The following is a 24,003-nucleotide window of genomic DNA, read 5'->3' as shown; positions in this document are numbered from 1 at the left end:
TCGACGATTCTTAATCTTTTGACTAACAATAAGTCATCAGGAAAGTAGAAATCTATTGCAGTTGATGCTTGCTCAGTCATGTCTTATCTTGTTCAATGCGTTCAGTACCCTACGAGGCTTAAGAAATTTGTTTAGAAAATGAAAAACACACCGAAGAATCGCATTGTAATCATTTATCGTGATATTTATCCAAGAAATAGTCGTTGCTTAAATACGATCGTTAAAAATGACCATTGATAAGTTTCTAAAAAAGTTATATGCAAATTACATATGTACATGATGTCACCAATCTATATATACATATTGTGAATATGTACACATTTGCATAATTGAATTAATATTATTAGTGAAATTTTACAAATTACAAATGAATTCTTTTATATAACAATTATGTGTTTAGTGATTTAAAAAAAAAAAATGGACTTTTACAACTTACAAGCTACTTAATTATACTTTTCGACGAAAAACTGTAAAATTGCAAAAAAAAAATAATTGGAATCTACATATAGTTTACAATTTAGCGATATCATTTGTTAAATTATTGTGTAAGAAGATTTAGAAGTAAGAGAACAAAAATTTTAAACAAAATTTGAATTTTATTTATAGATCAGATATAATATAACTTGTCATGTTATTTAATTGGTTCACCTGGAAAACACAGATCTTTACTAAATTTAATAGCCATGTAAATCTTTCTAAAAAGTATCGCTAATCAATGAACGTAAATTCTATTAGCATTTAATGTAAAATTACTACTCCAGCAAATTATATTAGCAATAGATTCAGTAATACAAGCAGCATAAATTCAATTACGTTACTAATCATCAATTTAAACATTATTTAAATAATTTTAATTACTGATAAATATTCTAGATGAGCATTTGTATCTGTTACACTGTCGTGTTCCTGGAGGATACGTTATTAAGCTCTTCTAAGAATACCTCGTGGGATGTTTTTAAAATTTCTGCCCTGATTAGTACAAGATTACTTTTATTATGCGCTATCGGGAAACGATACTGCGGCGTAATATTTAAGTGGGAATACGTACTAGGGACATTGAACCTCTCTCATCAATTTTCCAGCTTCCTATCAGTGTATACTTTTTTTTACATTAATTGTTTAATTTCTTTTATTATTAAAAATAGGTCGAAATCTGAGTTTTGGAATCGCAAAACTCAAATTTGGAACTTTCTGGAAGTCCGGAAATTTAGAAACTCAGAATGCTTATTTTTGTAAAGTTCCTTTATCGTAAGATCAGGTTAAAAATTTTTCTCAACAAATCAAATTATTCTTTAAATCAAAATCGCTACAATCCAATAATAATAGTTATCTTTTTATTGTTTGCAAAAAATTAAATTTTGATGTCTTATTTTTTCTCGATATAGACGATTGTAACGAAGTGGTGATATCATATCAGTTAACAATTAACTTATTATGATAAGGAACTATATTATTATAGTTATTTTTTAAATGTACGATGTGGATTCGTAGATCATTGATTGGCACAGAATCTCTAGAAATTAATTATATTTTCTTTTCCTTTATTACCTACTTATTTTTTTTTTACTATATCCTCATTCACTTATTTCATAATTTAACTTTTTTTATTATTTTCTAAATTGTTTTCATGTATATACATTTATCTTCTTAGGATATTTTTATATAGAGTTTATCCCAGTAAAAATTAATTCAGTCATTGATTGGTATTGCTTTTGCTTTTTTATTCTTGATAGAGAAACTAGTTACATAGGCCACTTTGCAGTTCTTGTCCCAGTGTCATCGACTAATTAATCGATATTGAGTTTCTTAACTGAAATGAGTTTAATACGGCGGGAAAGTTCTTGTAACCGGAAACATTGCTCTCCGGTTCGACAATTGATAAAAGATATTCCAACTTTTTCTTTTCCGATTGTACGCAGTTATCTAACTATCATCAAATTCACAATTATTTTCTCTATCTCGATTCGTCGTATCATTTTAGCGATGAATCATGTTCAGTGTATTTATAAACGAGATTTTTTTTACTTCCGGGCCAAATTTAAGCGAGAGCAGGATTGAAAATCATTTACTTCGATTACTTTTCCTTTCAACATAGTTTTTCAATAAAAGTATTACAGATGCTTTTAAATTTAGTGTTTTAGTATAAAAATAGTGAAGCTTAACCAATAAGTAGGTAACAATCAGAATTTTTTATTTTTCAAAATATGTTGATGTTCCCTGTATTTTTAAATAAAATTATATTGTAAGTATTAATTATATAATATATGATATTTAGTAATTATATATTATAGTATTGTGTAGTATATAGTACATAGTAATTGTAAGTTGCTGATAGGTAGTGAAATTTCTATAACTTCCTTAATTTTTTTTCGTTTCAGCTTTCTATTTTAATTAAAACGTTATTATTTAATTAAGAGTTAATAGTTGGAATATATGATTAAGATTTATAAAATTTTGACCGCTGTTAGCTTGATAGATTGAACGAATAGGCGTTGTAATAGTCACGGCCGGCAACGTATTTTTGGATGATGAGAAAGTAAAGTGGATGAAGCACGAAGGCCGAAAAAAAAGCCTCGATTAAGGCTGTGGAAGCTGGGTGCATAGAGAACAGCTAGTCCACTGCTACACACGAAACTACGTCACGTCCGCATTTACGTTAATCTGCTGTCAGCCGACTTAGTTACCTCCGTCATTTACTTGAACGCTGTGTTACAACGCATCGTTTACCACTTAAATCTCCGGCCGAATATTTGCATATCGGATCCGGTGATCCGTTTAGGGGTATCAAACGCGAGAAAATGAAATTCATCAGTTAAGGAAGATTTTCTGAATGTTTAATGTATGTATATTAATTATATATATATATATATATATATATATATATATGTAAAAATTGTTTTATGTAGAAGTGATAAATTTATTTCAGAAGCCATTTCATATATGATTTTATGTATTTTGTATATTAGATAAAAGCTGTGCCTATAATAATACATTCCACAATGTTTATTTGAGTTAAATTTTAAAGGGAATTTAAAAAAAAGAATGTATTAAAATGCATTATTTTATCAGTTTCTCCATTTTTTTTTTTTCTTTAAGTTAATCGTATATTCTATTCCTCATATCCACTTGTCATATTTGTCATATATGTAATCTTTAAGTAGATTTTTTAAAAATCGGTATCACTTTGAAATGAAAGAGACACTTCAAGATCGAATCGTTTGATCAAAAACTAAAAAGTGGAATTGAAAGGGTTGAAATAAGCAAAATATCTACATACGATGATCGTATTAATTATACGTCGCGTGCGTGTGTGTTAATTGATTGATAATTCCCATCGATCAGACGACGAAACAACCCGAAGTGCTCACGTGCAGAGTATTCTGCCTGCGGATCCGATTATTGCTACGCTCAGAACTAAAATTCCTTGGCAGCTGCCGTGCTTTTCTATTTATTGTGGATGACTCGGCGTGCAACATCGAAAGGTCAAAAACCTGCAACTTGCGGGGATTCAGAAAATCAGATTTAAATCCTCGTCGTGCGTGCGTGCTAGTAAGCCCCGAGATGAATATAAGTACAGTCATTCTCACTGTTTTATGCAAACGATCTGACAGTAAGAAACAAACGTCTTCATTTTGTATGCATCGTTTGCAAAAATGTTCCGACGATTTGGAGCCTCGTAGTTGTTCGTATTATGTTTCTAGAGGTGTCGAAGAAGCTTCGGTTATCGTCGTTCGCTGTTCGATAAAAAATAAAGGAAAGATAATATTAGATTAGTGTGCTATATAATATATTTCTTCAAAGAACATGTTACTTCTTTCAAACATTGTACATGAGGATTGAAAGATAAAATCATGAAAATGAATCTTTATGCGAGAGTATGATTTTAAATTGTATTTTTATTTAATTTAGCAATTAAATAAATATTTAATATTTGATTTAATGTTGTTAAGTTTGTTAAATTTTTATTTAATATTTTTAACATATCAATGCTCGTTAGAACAATTTTTATTTTGCACAATTACAAGGATTCATTTTTAGAGAAGAAACATTTTTAAACATTTAGGAAGCAAGTTTGATATAGTGAATTAATTAATACGACGTTCCTCGGTATATATTCAATTCGCCAAATTTTGGTATTGGAGTTCCGGATCATTGAAAATAGTTTCACATGTCCAATATTGGATTCTGTGCCGTCACAACTCGATAGCCGAAAAATGAATCAAAAACAAATTGAGAATAGGTATATTTTCACTTTTTTTCTTTTTTTATAGGAAAATATTTAGTCCAAACATCTCTCTCGTATTATAACTTTACAATGTTTGTGGATATTATTATAATTGCTTTATTTAGTATTCGATGCGTTGTCTAGTCTCGCTCTTAACCTCATTAGCCAATAGACCCCTCTTCCGAGTCGAATAAAATCGCATTGTTGACGGCCTCCTCTGAAGCTAGGGACGCTGGAAACCAGGTCGCCCTCCCTCCCCCTTTAGCCACCTCGATTTTCATCGTTCATTGTCCTTCGGAATTCGTTATACCTTGGCTATTCCGCTTACTGAGCAATCCAGTGACGAAGAGTCGCGTTTAACTTCATTGTGCTTGTGACTCCAAAAATTCCGTCAATGGGTGCTATTGGAAGATACAATAGAACTCTAATCGCATTGCCGTCAGTTACGCCCTTCGTAAAACGACTAGGATGTTTTTCAGTCAGTTTTTATTCTCACTCTTTGAAAGAAGTAGCGGAGTGTTATTCCAGTCGACCTAACGTGATTCAAAATAATCAGTGAGGGTTTTTCTGTTCACTCGAGCCACGAGCATAAGAGTACTTATCAGGTAGTGCCCTTCTGCGATTGTCGTGCACAGGCACAAAGAGAGTTACATATATATGTATTTAATGTGCGACGCCTCCGAAAAATGATCGATAAAATACCTTGACCTGACTAGTTTTCATTTTCTTCCACTCTTTTCTGTTTACAGCTATTTTTGACTGAATTAGACTCTTCGGCCAGCCAGTTTGATTTGTTAGAATCGTTAACGTGCTACGAATGGAATAGTTATATGGCACTGTTGATACCTTCAAGATCTTCAAGGTATAATGAAGCTTTCTCTGTTCTACTTGGGATGATTAATTAAAAAAGTTACAGACACATGAGAAAATGTCAGATCGTGATCATTCTTGTATAGAGAGCAAGTTGATTTTCATTGTAATTCTGAAAAGTTCTTATTGTTTTCTACGATTTCAAGAGACAGCTGGCACTTCAAATTTCTGTCGCTACACTCGCCAAGGATGGATTCATTATGGAAAATTTTTATGTGGGTAACAATGCATCCTGTTCGCAGTTAAAGCCAGACCAAAGAGGAAGAATTAATTAAAATTTCGCTTCATTTCTCACTCTCAAATGCATTACAATGCATTTTTTCCTTTTTATGCCGTCGATTCAAAAGAACTTGACAGTGTGGAAATTAAAATTCAGGAATTGTATAGACGTAAGTAGGTGTAATACTTCAGTGACTTGAACGTCTGTTATAACGAGATGAAAGTTCTAGTTTTAGAATTTCTTTTTGCTTCGATTGTCATTTGAAGCATTATAATTCATTTTCTTCTTTTGCTCGTGAAAAAAGATTGACTAGTTGTAATTTTTTAATGAAAAAACAAAAAAACTGTACTAATAACTATTGTATTAATGGATTTCATGATCACGAATTCTGTGAATAATGTACATAGTAATGACAAGTACATAATATAATAATAATGTACACATTGTACGTAATAATATAGTGCCTACAAAGACTATTTTTATTGAAATCAAATACTACAAAATTTCACAGCAAATATTTTTATTTTGTCAAGGCTAATTATTTATTTATTGCTTTTACACTATTTTATTACTGTTTTTCTATTTTATCATTGCTTTATATATTAATAATGTGTGCTTGACTTTTATAGGTCACTATATATAACTTTTAAGCCACATAGGGTTATAGAGGATTAACCCTAGTTGGGTCCCAGTATTAAGTGACCCAACAGTTTAGTTTAGGCCTGAGCCGGGTTACCTAATTTTAGAACATTTGATTTTAATAGTTGATAAAATATAATATAGAAATAAATATACGAATATATTTTTGCTATTAATAGAAAAATTACAATAAAACAATTCTTCTTTTGTTTTGAAATAGACTTATACACGCTTCGTCGTGTTTTACATATCGATCTGTTAGCAAATAAACGTTCGCTTCTCCACTATTACGATAACAAATCATTTTCACACCTGTATCAAACTTTGTAACTCAAAATTATTCGAGAGAATTAAAAATTATAATTGATCGTAATCATTTTAGGGTCGAATGATACTAGAACTACCGACGACCAAAATATGAAACTATCAGAAAAATTAAAGTGCAAAGGGCAGAAAAAGTTTATAAAGTTTATTTGACGTGATGAATCATTCAAAGATGAATCTCTAAAAATTCATTTCACTAATTGATCATTTTGATCCCTGGTTGGGGAAAGGGGGAAAAAGAATAGTACAAACGGCGGTAAAACACGATAAAACACCCGGTATATAATATATATCGTAAATATTGGCGCCACGGTGACTCCGCTGGAAAATCAATAGCCTGACGCTGTGTTCGTGGCGAGTTCATCTTACTACCTTTGGCGTTGCTGCGTCGCGTCTACATATATCGTGCTCTTTTGTGCACGACACTGAATGATGTTCCTACACCCGGTGGATACACAATTATCCGCCCCCGAGCATGTGTTTAAAATGAACAGAGAACCGATTAAACAGTGGATTAGCCTTAAACCTTGGCGAATATTGTGAAACTATATAGTAAAGTTAGTATATATGAAATTCGAAAAAGTTAATCTTTTTTCAAATTTGATTATTTAATAGTCTGGGGAAATATTTCGGTGAAATATTTGTTAGAAAATTGACTGGAAATTTATAAAATTGTAATCAAGATGATTGCAAGTAACTTTTGTAATTAAGATAACGTTTGTGTAAATTAAATATCTCTGAAGTAACTTTATCTTGGTAGAGCATTTTATCAAAATGTTACTTTTAAAATACACTACTCACTCCTATCTTTTCTCAGTAGAAGAACCTTTCAGCTGTTCGTAAATAGCCTGGATTGTTCGCCTTGAGCGAAATTTCATTTTCTTTGAAAAATCTTTCAAAGATTTGAGTTTGAAAATTGTTTGTCTGTACACAGTAAAGACTTCATTAACCAATCCAACATTTTTTCATATTTCTTGAAAGCTTAGAAGAGTAAAGAATTTCGGCTCACCCGTGACTATGAGTTCACTTTTTCTACTGACGGTACGACAATATGCTTGGCGTTAGATAATATTTATTTTAACACACTGTTTACCACCCTCTCCTTTCTTTTTACTCTTCCTGACATTTTTCTACCGAAACACATAAATTTAATCACGCAACGATTCGAAGTGTAAGTGAGATAATTGAGTCAACAGAGCGAACGTGTTAATCTGTATTTCTAAATCTGTTGTTACATTGTTTCTTCATTAAAAAAAGGAACGTTTTCGAAAGGGTTGAAGCCATTTGAGGCTCCCTCTTTTTTCTTTGATCGGTTTCCGACCGCGTTACGAGTACAATTAATCATCCACTTCCTTTTAGGAAACGAATTCACAAGCGGTTGTGAGAGCCGCTTTGACCGGAGAGGAAAAGGTCATGGAGCTTTTTTTTTTTTCGAGTCAAGGTGAAGGCGAAAGCTTAGACCGAGTTCGTTTCTTTCAGAAAGAGAAGAAGGAGAGAATTCTTGGTGGTTGCTTATATCAAGGCAAGCTTGACACGTGTATTTGAGATTATCGTTTGACGACTCTGTCGTTGTCTGTTAAAGAGAAATGCAATTACTTCGTACAGAATGACTAACACAATTGTACAAACTTTTTTTTCATATAAATTCAAATTACTCCAGAAATTAATCTATCGTCCTATGCGGTAATATAATAATTGCAATCTTAATTGATCTCGTTGGAGAATTTCTAAATATTCATTTAAAGTGAAATATTTTATACTTTATTTAAACTTAAGAAATTCCTTAATGGTAGAAAAATGCCATTAGAACGGGAATGAGGGAGAACGTGGCAGAATACAAACATTTGTCGAAGTTTTAGTTAGTTGAAAATTAAATGTGTGTGAAAAGAAAGGCATGAAAATCGAACATTGTTAGAGATTCACAGTGCGGACGGAAGTCTTGCGCTCTCATGTCGAAGGACAAAGAGCTTCTTGTCTCGTGGTTTCGCTTCTTTCAGTCGTGTTTGTACGATGAAACGTTGTTCTAACTAGGACGGTCCTAGTTTTCTTGATTGCAGTCGGACCTTGCCTTTTCCTTTTTTAGGAATGAGCTGTCGTCTTACTTCATCGGCTGTAGTAATCCACATTACACGCGATATTATGCAATATTATTTTAGTATTTCTTGCGATTATATGCTCTTTTTTTTCTACGCGAATGAAGAGACAAAATTTGATAAACATCCGAACGGCTCGAATTTTTAATTTTTAGTTCTCCTTGCTTCTCCAATTTAATCTACTTGTTTTTCCTCTCTTACTCTTTACGGTTATATTTCTTTTCGAATTCCAAATGTACTTTATTCGTGAAAATACCAAACATGGTAAAAAATTTTAATACACATTCTATTAAAATCAAATATTTAAACACTTTATCTACTTTATCTGTATTTATTTCGATTTATTTATATTTATATTTATTAAATTTATATTTATTATTTTAATTAAACCATACAGTCATATAGGAGAAAGACGAGATTAATAAGAATTAATGGATTGATGAATGAAAGAAAAGAATTAATGAAAATTGATATTTTTCGTAAATTTGTCTCAGAGTGAATGTAGCAAATAAAAGAGAGGCGAGTGTATTTTTCGTATGAGTTAGCCCTTGGAGGAAGTAGGCGAGACAAGACAGTCGAAGAATGGTCTCTGTCGTCGGAAGTATTGATTTATGAAGAAGTTAGTCTTCCACGAGGCAAACGCAGAAGCGTGTATCAACTAACATTATAATTTCTAAAGTAGTATTTACTTCATTATAAAAAATGTATAATTCAATTTTTAAATTGAACTTCCTTGGAAACGAAAGATACCCCGCAACAGAACACACTTACCTAAAAAGATTGGTTAAAAAAAAAAAAAAATCGCGAGGTTAATGAACATTTTAATCGTTAGATTCGGGTATAATAATAACTCGAGTATAACCTTTCGAAGAGTGAAGTTTTTCCGCAAGTTGATTGTACACTAGAGCGAGTAAAGTTAACCTTCCTCGATGATCGTGTCATTCACTTTTGTGATTCATTTCACTCCGCCCACTCTTAGTTGTCGAGGCAGAGCTAATCTTTGTCCCTTGCCTCATCGGTCTGCCTCTCCCCTAGTTTCTGGCAATGCTCATTAAAGTATACCGGTGCCAGTGTAATTGCTCTTAATTCACCGCAAGTGTCTGACAGAATTTCATTCATCGTTCTTACTTTGCTTTTGCTCGCCAGCCTTCCATTCTATAAAATTGTAACTCGATTGGAGAATCGTGATTTTTTTTTTTTCTTTGTCCGATTACTGATTCGCTTGTTGTTTTTATTCCTATCTTTTTCCTTCATCAGATGACCTACGAACTATAAATATTTTATAAATCAAATAGGACAGACAAAGAACTTTTTTTTTAATATTAAATTAATCATGGAAAATATACCAAATGATTTGAAAGTACTTTCAGAGAATCTTGGGTTTTTTTTTTTATAATAAATGATGCGTCATCGTAATAGTGATATCTTTGTCTATCGTATCTCGTCAAGATTAATTTCGATAAATTAATATGTCATTGAAAAAGAAATCGATAAGTTTATTTGAATGCTCGCCTTGACATTTACTTGGCGTTAGATGAAGACTAAAATTTCTTCCAATACCCAAAGAAATAGAAATTTATGCGTTTTCGAATTAAAATAGTAAAAATAAAATAAAATTTATGCCCACATTGGATAGCATTGATTCAAATATTCCAGAAAAAAATGTAACATCTTTATTTTACGATATAAATAGTTAGATGCATTACGTGTCTAATAAGTGTTATCCAAATGATATCATTTGGATGATTCATACATTTCATATTCAAATTATTTTTCTAAAATAGTTGCACGATTAGCGAAGCATATGGAATATAGTACGTATCTTAAAAGATATATTCATATATAACATATGTATCTTACTTAAAATATGTTATATTATATATATACCAATATTTGAAATACTGCTTTTGAACAAATATTAATTTTCTTATTATTCTGTCCAATTTGTCCCATAATTTTAATTAGATTAGAAATCTACCATGACTTATCAATAGCTATATATATATATATATATATATATATATATATATATATTATTAATTTCGCGTTAAGGTATAATAAACTATAAATACAATAAAAAATATAATATAGTTGAAATTCATATAATAGGAGTTCAAGTTCAAATAAGTGCATTCAATCAGCAAGGGTTCATTTAATTTGTTATTGATTTTGGCTCGAATAAATGGAGTCCTACTGTATAAATGTAATAAATATTATATGACGTGCAACGAATATAATATATTAAAATACTTTAATATAAAGTTAAACGATAAAAGCACGCGAGGAAATCGTACGAATGATTTAATAATCATTTCGAAATGAGCAATGTCCGGTGACTTGTGAATGAGAGTGTAGTCCTTATCAATAGAAATATTGCAACCACGTGCAACAGGATGACACCAGAGAACCATAGGCTCGAACAGAACAATCGTGTACAACAATGTTCAAAAAAGATGAACGTAAGATCACGATTAGATCACGATTAGATCACGAGTCCGCGTAGTTGGATGAAATTCGAAAGTACAGATACATACTGAGGGCATCCGTGACCCCGTTGAGAGCTCCACTCACAACAAATCAGAGGTTCACGTGTTCAGACAACGCAACGAGGCAATTTTTTACTTCTTATCTTTTTTTTTTTTTTTTTTTATTTTCTCTGACTAGGTACTCAGTTATCCCACTCGAAACGGAATTTTTCTTTATTGAAAGGTATCGATGTCGTCCTAAGGTATTCCCTCGCTTGGCTGAGACTATCTGCCGCACTCGGCAGCGAAATGTCACCGTGAAAGAACGACACCCGTATCCACTTACTGCGGTTTTCCTTGAGTTTTTGCACGGTTACTCGCGCGAACACACTGCGAGGACTGTGATATATTAGCCGGTGATACTCGCTCGGATCAAGAAAATTTTGAAGGGCTTGAATCAAGTGCAAGAACCCTTTGAATCGCACGCAGCGCATCTAGTATCTGGTACGAAACTTAACTTAGTCTTCTCTAAATTCTCGATATTTGTTATTTATTGTTACAAATACGTGATATTTTGATGTTACAAATGTTACAGGAGTTGTGTAATATTATGTAATATTATGTACAGTGGCCGAACGAAAGTGTTCGTACACTCGATGAGAAATTGATATTTTAAACTGTTTAAACATAACTTCCTGAAAGAGGGTCGTACAACAACCCAGTTGGCTTGATTAGCTTCTACTTGAAAAATTTTCTTCGTGATTAAACTCTTCTTACTGATTCTTTAAAACTTCCTGGACGATTCTTTTGTTTTGTTTTTTTACCATTTTATTGAATTTAGAGTGTTTTTAGGCGTTTAACGAGGAAAATATTATGCCGTTTTAAGGAGTAAATTAGGTTTATTTCTGGAACGGAAATACAATGAATCAGCGATCTTCACTGAGGTACTTGTCGGTTACTTCAGATAAAAATGTTTGAGCAATTATGTGATTATTTCGGCAAGTACGTTTTACTGTAGTATCAGATAATACCAATCAATTTGATTATGCTTGTGACAATAACTATTATTAAAATTATGAAGTACCTGAATATCTATAGCCGCTTATTCTCCGTTTAGAAACGATTCCTAGAAAATTGTGACAAATCCAATATTATTCCACGATCACTCGGCTATTAAAATTATCTATCATTCTCGACTACCCACTTCAAGCCTGCAATTCATTTCATGCAACATTCTACGCGCATCTTGGCGTAATTATTTTCTCCCTTTTTAAAACTCGCATGAAAGTACGGTACACCGCAGAAAGAGGGAGAAGGAATCTAAATTTCTAAAGAGATACTCTGCGTTGTCTTTCTAGGCTCGCGATATAGTAGAACGAACACGTGTGTACTATTTTCAGAGCACGATTCACGCAATTCTCACATAGAGATAACAATTGCAAAGCAATCTTATTTGCACGGACCGTCTCTTACGTGTGCCGTTGTCGGGGGGAAGATAAATAATATCTTTGATCGAGAAATGTATATTTCAAAGGAGTATCTTTTGCTTTTTGGATAAAATAACAACGATGTAATTATAATTTTGTGATTTTTAGTGTTTTATTTCGAAATCTGTTAATTTTATTTGTTTTCCTCGACATTTTCATCGTAAAAGAATGATATTTAATTTGCTCGAGAAAGACTGTGCAAGTTCAAAAGCATCAGAACAGTTATTTATTAATAATTTTGGCTGAATATTTTTAAATTATCCAGAGTGATTTTATTCTTTCATAGTTACGTCAAATTTTTGGTCAAATATAAATATCGATGAAAGTATCTGGATATTTCTCTGACGGACCAAAAACTATAAGGTCAGAATTGATTTAGTTAGTTCTGCAAAAAATTATTTATAATATTTACATTTAAAGTGCAATATCGTATCAGATTTTGGATGTGAAAATTGTTAACATATTAATTTTATTTTGATAAAAATCTGACTACTCTTTTATCCGCTAATAATAATTCATGAACCGTTATTTATGTCGGTGTAATTAAAACACTTTTTGCAATTAGCATCGTCGAAGGCGAACGAAAGTGCAATTCTTTGCTGCCATGAACGCGCAACTAATTCTAGATGTGTACGGAATAATATACCGTAGAAACTATTCCTGGAACGGCAAATAAAGATATCCAACAGCAGCGTAACCGTGCATGCTTTTCAATGAGAAACGGTGAACTTATTAATTACGAATAAAACGTTTAGAGATTCGTTGATAACGATGAAGATAAATGGAATCGTGTAAAAGATGGATTGATGTTATTTAACATCGTTGAGAGCTAAGCAGTGAAATAATATCCTGAAAGTTATTTAAATAAATTAATATTATTGCGAGTGAAGCAAGGATGTTGAAAGTTAAAAATTCCCTCATGTTTGACATAAAGATGTAACTGATTGAGGAATGTTTGACTAAATTATTTAATTCTGGGATTGGTATTTGATTTTATTTGATACCTTGTACAGTTAGAGATGATAAAAAATATGTTAGTATATATTTTCATGATGTATTAATAACTGTGATAATCTCAGAATATTAACAAACTTTAAGACAGAAATTAAAAGTATCAAGTAGAGATATTAAAAAAAAAAAAAAAACAAACATCCTAAAAATAAAGAATATTTAGATTAATATAATCAGTACTAATACTATAGTAATACAATATATTTATGATATAATATTAATAATATCTGCAATATAAACCAAGCATTCTTTTGTAATTAAATTTTTTTGGAACCAAAGTTACGTCTCTATATCTATAACTTTATATATTAATTATCTATATATATATTTTTTATATATTCCTTTCCTACATTTTATCGGCGAAAAGCATCAAATATTTGTACGTCAAAGTAATGGAGTACGACATTTTGTGTCTGTAAGATTTGTATTTGTCGCACGACGAATGTTCACACGTCAGAGCAATTTATTCACAATCGTTATTTAAGAAAATTTAAAATTGATCGAGATTGCGCAATAATCGTACGTTTGCCGATTCCAATGGTAAAGCAACGTGTCAAGTCACGAGGTTTTTTTTTTTTACAGAGCAACGACAATCCGAGAATGAATAAAACATAATCGCTCGCATGATTTCATCGTGTCGATCGAGCAAACAGACTTTTATAGCGTATCGCTGATTGAAATTACATAATCGAGGTTGCCGGGCGCTGCAAGTGAAACACGGTGATAAGAATTTCCATCGAATTTCCACGATTTTCTTCAAGCTCTTAGAGCAAAGATGATTTTTTTACTTTTCTCCTGTTTGATAGATACAGTTTTTGGAATTAAAATTAGTAGAACATGTACTGTCTCATTTTCTCACAGTTCTGACAACGACAGTGTAATTTAATTTATTATATAGATATTAGTTGAATTACAACAATTTAATTATTAGTATAAACTCGAGGGACACGAATCGTCCCAAGATAATTTTTAGAATAACTGCCAGACAGTTATAATTTCTTTCGTCTTAAAAGTTACATTTTATTCTTTTTTTTTTTAAATGCAAATTAATGAATATTATAGTTTATATTTTATTGTATCGTTATATTCATTGTTCGAAGAAATATCTGTCTTGAAGAGATCAAGTAATTCATGCGAAAATTATCTATAGTATGAACTAACGAAAATATCACTAGCAAATGTAAATTCTTCGTACTCTGAGAATCCTTCAATGATAATGAAGCGTGTACTTCTATTTTTCGAAAATAAATTTTTCTCAAGATTAGAGACGAGATAAGAAACAAATAAGCATGGTCACGTTTTAAAATAGAATTGCTACAAAACTGAAATTTGATTTTCGTAAACAGGATGCTGGTGTTAATAGGGAAGACCTAAACCAACATCTTTAATTTTTTTTCTTTTTAATTCGATGTCCAAGCAAACTGGACGTAATGAATGACTTGCGAACAGTTCCTAAATCAATATTCCTTCTCTCATTGTGTATCACAATTTCGCTTTCAGCCTACATGCAACAGTTTGTAATCGACTCGTAAAATTACGGCGAGTTACACCTTCAAATTTTGTTCGATAATTTATTACGTAATCAATCTTCTTCTAGTCATTACAGGTTTTTTTCTTCATTTATGTGAAAATGTCAAGGCTTTTAAAAAAATTTCAATATATGTATATATACGTATTCAAACAGAAAGAATTTTGGTACTGTGTGCAAGTATATTGATTTACAAATTAGAATCTTAAATTAATGCGCGATGTTTTCTCATGTATGTCACAAGAAATTACAAGGAAAATACGAGACGAGGTGTTTTTATCGAAAGCACCGAAATTTATCACACGATATTTATCACAGCTAAAAAATTATTTTCGATCGTTGCATCGTAAATAAAAAAAGAAGCTCTTTCATACTATTTGTATAATTATTCAGCAGCGTGTCGAATTTTCAACAGAGAATAATACAAATGGAACATGAAAAAAAAAGCCGTGGCTTATCATGTTTTCGCTTCATAAAATTGCAAGAAATACGTATCTTTATCAAAAGTGGGAACTTTTTATCAGATACGGCCACGTTATTACACTGAAAAATTATCTTTGCTCGTTACATCAGAGACTTTGCAACGAGTTTATCGCGATCGGACGGAAGGAAAGCAACGTACGATCGGTATTGTCAAGTGCACGTACCGCTTACATATTTTCAGACCATGTATCATGAACAAAGCCTCTCATTGCCTTACGTTCTGAGTGCATGTGGGTGTTGGTTGGCGATTACATCACACGAATGATGTCACACGTGCGAAATATGCACCAATGGCGTACCATCGCCGGCCACAAACGAATGAATAAAATCGTTCGTCCCGTTCTTCGTATCCGCGAATCGCTCCTTCCTGATACCGTAACTCGTAATTGAAACAATTTGCCGTTGGTTAGGTTGTTGATACCGATTGACTGAATATATATATATAGTAAAGTATAGTATATATAGTAAGACTACAGTAAAGTACAGTATATATGGTAAGAATATAGCAAAGTACAGTATATATGGTAAGAATATAGTAAAGTACAGGATATATGGTAAGAATATAGTAAAGTGCAGTATGTATGGTAAGATTATAGTAAAGTACAGTATATATGGTAAGATTATGGTAAAGTACAGTATGTATGGTAAGATTATAGTAAAGTACAGTATATATGGTAAGAATATAGTAAAGTGTAGTATATATAGTAAGAATACAGTATATAGTATAGTATAGAATATAATAAAAGTAAAAATATGCACTTACGAGTCCGAGTCAAGATCGACATCTGAGTTTTGTTCCATGGATTTCGAATACTACTCGCTACACTTATAAATATTACTTATTCACTTGCAATATATTCGTTTATAAAAAGAAACAAAAAAAAAAAAAAAAGAAAAGAAAGGATTTTCCAGTATCTTTATATAAAATTTGCGGCTCATGTCCGTGATTAATCAACGAATAATGTTATTATTCTGTTTCAGGAACGCCCTTTCGAAGGGTAAGATAGAAGTGAGTTGTTGGTCCGATTGACAAAATGACGACCGACATCTCGGTGGTACGCGGTGGTTGGGACCCCACGCTACAACAAGAGATTGTCGATGAGTACGAATACGACGGAGGAAACTCGAGTTCGAGACTTTTCGAACGTTCACGGATCAAAGCTTTGGCTGGTACGGTCTTCATTTCCCTTTACTTTTCCCCTTTCCCCTTCTTTTTCGCTTCTTCGTGGCTCCGTTCATCTGATTGAATATTTCATCAATGGATGACTTATTTCAAGGCAGGCGATACAATTGTGAGAAAGAGCAAACGTTTGGAAAATTCTTTGGGCAATCGGTTTCTTTTCGTTGAGGATGAACGTTTAAAAGCATGCACTCAACTTCAGTGCTCGAGGTTTGCAAAAGAGAATGAACTGAGAAATAATGTAATTCGTCGTTTTTTATTTTTGAAATAAATCTTCAGTTCTTTTGCTAATTGCAGTTTTAATTGAGTTCTACTCTTGTCAAATGATTCCAAACTTTTAGATAATAGTTGGTGTTAGATGAAACGTTATTTCATAATTGATGATATCTTTTCTAGCAAATTACAAAAACACCAGGTTTAAAATACACCAAATAATGATCGTAGTATTTTTATAGTTATTGTTTAATTGAATGTAAGATTTTAATAGAGTAATTTCAGCAAAGAATTAAGTTAAAAAGAACAAATACGATTAAAAATTATAATTGATTTAGAGCAGATTTATTTTGAAATTCTTTGCATATAAATCTTACAAATAATCACATATTTTGCATATAGATCGTTAATGTTTTCACCCATTAAATTTTAAATGCCATTGAAAAGTACAGTTAATTTGCAGGCGATTTATTTTGAAATTCTAGCTATTTATATACGTTAGGTATATAAAATGCAATTTTGTAAATGACAGGTATTTTGTACATATAGATCGGCAACCACTTGCACGATGATATTTCGTTGACGAGTTGTTGGGATATTAAAACAGCAAAGAATTATTGCCACATCCTTTGATATAGATACCGGTTTGATAAGTGCACACTTTAAAGTCTATGTTCTTTGTAGAAAATGCTTAGTAGTAGCTGTTCGGTCAATCTAAAATCATCCAGCGAGCAGTTGAGTGCATTAAAAAAAAAAAAAAAAATGTCTAGAAAGAAAATATCGCGATTGATATCACGGGATAGATAGGCAGAATTTATTTGAAAATGAATTACGATAAAGTCGTGATCGACTTGCGAGGTAAATATAAGAAATTCGTTCAAAATCATATGGCAAATTTTAACAAATTCATTTTATTGAAAATTTACTGAATTGTCTATTTTTGTTTTTTCTTTGTATTAATCTAGCAATTAATAGTAAAAATTTTTTTAATAGGATTTACTTGTACGTGTAAATTTTATTTTATTTCAACCGCATGACTAAGAAATCCGGATTTGGTTTACATTTTCCTGTCCAGTCTTATAAAACTGTGCCTTAATTGTTTCATTTTGAATTTCTAAGATTTATTAAATTTTCTATTTTTATTTCGTTTCCTTTGCATTAATTTAGCGATCAACTGTATACTTGAAATTCCTTTGTGACACTTACGCAATTTCCTGTTTCTGTATTTCTTTAAAATTCAGGTGAACGTGAATTGGTACAAAAGAAGACTTTCCAAAAATGGGTGAATTCCCATTTAGTTCGGTGTTCCTGCCGAATCGGCGATCTGTACGTCGACCTTCGAGACGGAAAGATGCTTATCAAGCTTCTCGAGATTCTCTCCGGAGAACGTTTACCACGACCTACAAAAGGGAAAATGCGAATCCATTGTCTGGAGAACGTCGATAAAGCGCTGCAATTCCTTCGCGAGCAACGGGTGCACTTGGAGAACATGGGATCGCACGACATTGTCGATGGGAACCCTCGTTTGAGCCTGGGCCTTATATGGACCATCATCCTGCGGTTCCAAATACAAGACATCACCATCGAGGAAACCGACAATCAAGAAACGAAATCAGCGAAAGACGCTCTGCTCCTCTGGTGTCAAATGAAAACCGCTGGCTATCACAACGTAAACGTGCGAAATTTCACCACATCTTGGCGCGATGGATTGGCCTTTAACGCCATCATCCACAAACACCGTCCAGATTTGATACAGTTCGAGAAACTCTCCAAGTCTAACGCTATTTACAATTTAAATAATGCATTTAACGTGGCAGAGGACAAGCTTGGTCTCACGAAGCTTCTAGACGCTGAGGATATATTCGTCGATCATCCTGATGAGAAATCAATCATTACTTACGTAGTTACATATTACCATTACTTCTCCAAGATGAAGCAGGAGACCGTGCAAGGTAAACGAATAGGCAAAGTAGTTGGCATTGCCATGGAGAACGACCGTATGATTCACGAGTACGAAAGTCTGACTAGCGACTTACTAAGATGGATAGAAGGCACCATAAAAGCTTTGGGTGATCGTCGGTTTGCTAACTCGTTGGTAGGAGTCCAGTCTCAGCTCTCCCAATTCTCTAACTATCGTACCGTAGAGAAACCCCCGAAGTTTGTCGAGAAGGGCAATTTGGAAGTGTTGTTGTTTACTTTGCAATCGAAGATGCGAGCCAATAATCAAAAACCGTACACGCCGAAGGAGGGTAAGATGATCTCGGATATTAACAAGGCGTGGGAGAGATTGGAAAAAGCGGAGCACGAGCGTGAATTGGCTCTCCGTGAAGAATTGATTCGTCAGGAGAAACTGGAGCAGCTGGCAGCGAGATTCAATCGAAAGGCTAGCATGAGGGAAACCTGGTTGTCCGAGAATCAACGTTTGGTTTCTCAGGACAACTTCGGTTTCGATCTAGCCGCCGTGGAAGCCGCGGCCAAGAAACACGAGGCCATCGAGACAGACATTTTCGCCTACGAAGAACGAGTCCAAGCTGTCATGGCTGTTTCACAGGAATTAGAAGCTGAAAACTACCACGATATCGAACGTATTAATGCCCGCAAAGACAACGTTCTTAGATTGTGGAATTATCTATTGGAATTACTTCGTGCTAGAAGGATGAGATTAGAACTGTCTCTACAACTTCAACAGAACTTCCAGGAGATGCTGTATATCTTGGACAGTATGGAGGAGATAAAAATGCGCTTGTTGACCGACGATTATGGCAAACATTTGATGGGCGTTGAGGATTTATTGCAGAAGCATTCTTTGGTAGAAGCTGATATCAATGTCTTGGGTGAAAGAGTCAAAGCTGTTGTTCAGCAGAGTCAGAGATTCTTGGAACACGGAGAAGGTTACCGACCGTGTGATCCAACCACTATCGTTGAACGCGTACAACAGCTCGAGGATGCTTATGCCGAATTGGTACGGTTGGCTGTTGAACGTAGAGCCAGATTGGAGGAGTCGCGTAAACTGTGGCAGTTCTACTGGGACATGGCTGACGAGGAGAATTGGATAAAGGAGAAGGAACAGATTGTATCGACTGGGGACATTGGCCACGATTTGACAACTATAAACTTGCTATTGTCCAAGCATAAAGCATTGGAGAACGAGATTCAGTCTCACGAACCACAGCTGATGTCTGTGGCCGCTGTCGGAGACGAATTAGTTCGTCAGAAACACTTTGGTTCTGATAGGATTCAAGAAAGACTACAAGAAATTCTGGGAATGTGGAATCATCTCTTGGATCTGGCTGCTTTCAGAAGGAAGCGTTTAGAGGAGGCTGTAGACTATCATCAACTCTTTGCCGATGCAGATGACATTGATATTTGGATGCTGGACACTTTGCGACTCGTCTCGTCAGAAGACGTTGGCAGAGATGAAGCCAATGTCCAGTCGTTGCTGAAGAAACATAAAGACGTGACGGACGAGCTTAAAAACTATGCTGCTACTATCGACCAGCTTCATCAACAAGCATCCTCTCTTGGTGAACAGGATGCCAAATCGCCAGAAGTACTGGAGAGATTAGCATCCATAGATTCCAGATACAAGGAACTTATGGAACTCGCGAAGCTTCGCAAACAGCGATTGTTAGACGCATTATCGTTGTACAAGTTGTTCAGTGAATCAGACGGAGTGGAGCAATGGATCGGCGAGAAGAATCGGATGTTGGAGACTATGGTACCAGCCAAGGATATCGAAGACGTCGAGATTATGAAGCATAGATACAACGGCTTCGAGAAAGAGATGTATGCCAACGCTTCGCGAGTTGCTGTAGTCAATCAACTCGCAAGACAATTGTTACACGTTGAACATCCTAATTCCGAGCAGATCGTGGCACGCCAGAACGAATTGAACCAGAAATGGGCCGAGCTCCGTGAGAAAGCAGAGAATAAGCGTGAGGAATTGAACTCTGCTCACGGTGTGCAGACCTTCCACATCGAATGTCGCGAGACAGTATCCTGGATCGAGGATAAGAAACGTATTCTACAACAGACGGACAGTTTAGAGATGGATCTGACCGGAGTCATGACTTTGCAGCGTCGATTAAGCGGAATGGAGCGCGATTTGGCAGCCATTCAGGCGAAATTGGACGCGTTGGAGATGGAGGCTCAGAACATCCAACAACAGAACCTGGAAGATCCTGAGGTGATCAAGGGAAGAATCGATCAAATTCACACCATCTGGGAGCAGTTGACGCAGATGTTGAAGGAGCGCGACGCAAAATTGGAAGAGGCAGGTGATCTTCACAGATTCCTCAGAGATTTGGATCACTTCCAAGCTTGGTTGACCAAAACGCAAACTGACGTGGCCAGCGAAGATACTCCAACCACTTTGGCCGATGCTGAGAAACTCCTGACACAACACCAAAACATTAAGGAAGAAATTGATAATTATACCGATGACTACCAGAAGATGATGGAGTATGGTGAAAGATTAACCAGTGAAGCTGGCGATGGCGATACGCAGTACATGTTCCTCAGGGAGAGACTGAATGCCTTGAAGATGGGCTGGGAGGAGTTACACCAGATGTGGGTCAACAGGAAGATCTTACTGTCCAATTCTCTTAATCTGCAGATCTTCGATCGCGACGCTCGCCAGGCAGAAGTGCTTTTGTCCCAGCAAGAGCACATTCTGGCCAAGGATGAAACACCAGCGAATTTCGAGCAGGCGGAGCACATGATCAAGCGACACGAGGCGTTCATGACTACGATGGACGCGAACGACGAGAAGATCAACTCCGTGGTACAGTTTGCCGGACGACTTGTCGACGAGGGTCACTTCGCGGCAGACAAAGTCAAGAAGAAGGCAGAGAGCATCAACGAGCGTCGTCGTGTAAACCGAGAGAAGGCGAACCAATATATGGAGAAGCTCAAGGATCAGTTGCAGTTGCAGATGTTCTTACAAGACTGCGAGGAGCTGGGCGAGTGGGTTCAGGAGAAACATATCACCGCTCAAGATGAGACTTATAGAAGCGCCAAGACGGTGCATAGTAAATGGACAAGACATCAAGCGTTTGAGGCTGAAATCGCAAGTAACAAGGATCGTTTGCAGCAATTGCAACAGGCTGCTGAAGAATTGATTCAACAGAAGCCGGATCTGGCTGAGATCATTAAGCCTAAAGTGGCAGAATTGGCTGACCAATTCGAAGAACTTGAAACCACTACTCACGACAAAGGTGAACGCCTGTTCGACGCGAATCGTGAAGTCCTTATTCATCAGACTTGCGACGATATTGATTCTTGGATGAATGAACTGGAGAAACAGATTGAAAGCACGGATACTGGTTCTGATCTGGCGTCAGTGAATATCTTGATGCAGAAACAACAGATGATTGAAACACAGATGGCCGTGAAAGCGAGACAGGTTACGGAGTTGGACAAACAGGCTGAACACTTGCAGCGTACGGTGCCCGAAGACAAGATGGAAGAGATCAAATGCAAAAAGGAGAAGGTTGCACAGAGATTCGCTCAACTCAAAGCACCATTGATCGATCGTCAACGTCACTTAGAGAAGAAGAAGGAAGCCTTCCAATTCAGACGCGACGTGGAGGATGAGAAACTCTGGATCGCCGAGAAGATGCCTCAGGCAACCAGTACAGAGTATGGAAACTCGTTGTTCAATGTGCACATGCTAAAGAAGAAGAACCAGTCTCTGCGTACTGAAATCGACAACCACGAGCCCAGAATCAATTTGGTGTGCAACAACGGTCAGAAACTCATAAACGAAGGTCACGAGGACAGTTCTGAATTCCAGAAATTGATATCCGAGTTAACGGAGAAATGGAAGGAGTTGAAGCATGCTGTAGATGATAGGAACAAGCATCTCTTGCAAAACGAGAAAGCACAGCAGTACTTCTTCGACGCGACAGAAGCGGAATCTTGGATGAGTGAACAGGAACTGTACATGATGGTAGAAGATCGCGGCAAGGACGAAATTTCTGCCCAGAATTTGATGAAGAAGCACGAGTCTTTGGAACATGCTGTAGAAGATTATGCAGAGACTATTCGCCAGCTTGGAGAAACCGCCAGGCAGCTCATTAACGATCAACATCCTCTTGCTGACCAGATTGCCGTTAAACAATCACAAGTGGATAAATTGTACGCTGGCCTGAAAGATCTTGCTGGTGAACGTCGAGCTAAACTAGACGAAGCTCTTCAACTGTTTATGCTGAACAGAGAAGTGGATGACCTCGAGCAGTGGATTGCAGAGAGAGAACTGGTAGCTGGAAGCCATGAATTAGGTCAGGATTATGATCACGTGACGCTTCTTTGGGAAAGATTCAAGGAGTTTGCTCGCGACACCGAGGCGATAGGTTCAGAGAGAGTGGCCGCAGTGAACGAAATTGCAGATTCTCTAATAGCAACTGGCCATTCTGATGCTGCTACAATCGCAGAATGGAAAGATGGTTTGAACGAGGTATGGCAAGATCTATTAGAATTAATCGAAACTCGTACGCAGATGCTACAAGCTAGCCGAGAACTGCACAAGTTCTTCCACGATTGTAAAGACGTGCTTGGAAGAATCTTGGAGAAACAGAACGCCATGTCTGACGAGTTAGGTCGTGACGCTGGCTCGGTTTCAGCTCTCCAACGGAAACATGGCAACTTCATGCAGGATTTGTCCACGTTGCAGAGTCAGGTATCGCAGATACAAGAGGAATCTGCTAAGTTACAGGCCAGCTACGCTGGAGACAAGGCTAGAGAAATTACTAATCGTGAAGGAGAGGTAGTTGCTGCTTGGAATAACCTTCAGTCGCTTTGCGATGCTAGAAGAACTAAATTGGAGGATACCGGTGACCTGTTCCGATTCTTCAACATGGTTAGGACTCTTATGATTTGGATGGATGATGTAGTTCGCCAAATGAACACTTCGGAGAAACCTCGCGATGTTGCTGGAGTGGAATTGCTAATGAACAACCATCAAAGTTTGAAAGCTGAAATAGATGCCAGGGAGGACAATCTGATGGCGTGCATCAATCTGGGAAAGGATTTGTTAGCTAGGAACCATTATGCTAGCAGCCAGATCAAGGAAAAATTGGCAGCTTTAACTGATCACAGAAACGCGTTGCTTCATAGATGGGAGGAACGTTGGGAGAATCTACAACTCAGTGAGTATATGGATCTTGTTAAATACTTTGCTGCTAGATTATTTTTACACATTTATAGGCTGCACATAATATGCAGACATATATAAATTGTCCAGAATGAAGTATTAATCATAATAG

The 24,003-nt window shown here is 35.3% G+C and overlaps 1 protein-coding gene across 7 annotated transcripts in view; it reads left to right on the top strand.

Moving 5' to 3' along the window:
* LOC122527252 (spectrin beta chain) overlaps positions 1-24,003 on the top strand; it is a 40,409-nt gene that overhangs the window by 2,809 nt on the left and 13,597 nt on the right. For all 7 annotated transcript variants that reach the window (XM_043651262.1, XM_043651258.1, XM_043651256.1 and 4 more), the window contains exons 2-3: positions 16,327-16,515; positions 17,980-23,886. In XM_043651262.1, coding sequence (XP_043507197.1) covers positions 16,380-16,515; positions 17,980-23,886 — 6,043 coding nt within the window. In that variant the 5' untranslated portion in view covers positions 16,327-16,379. The remainder of the gene's footprint in view (positions 1-16,326; positions 16,516-17,979; positions 23,887-24,003) is intronic.

This window comes from Frieseomelitta varia, unplaced genomic scaffold, assembly GCF_011392965.1.
Source record: "Frieseomelitta varia isolate USP_RPSP 00005682 unplaced genomic scaffold, Fvar_1.2 scaffold_214, whole genome shotgun sequence".
Classification (NCBI taxonomy): domain Eukaryota; kingdom Metazoa; phylum Arthropoda; class Insecta; order Hymenoptera; family Apidae; genus Frieseomelitta; species Frieseomelitta varia.
The sequence above is the reverse complement of the archived record's forward strand: the minus strand, read 5'-3'. Positions and strand labels throughout refer to the sequence as shown.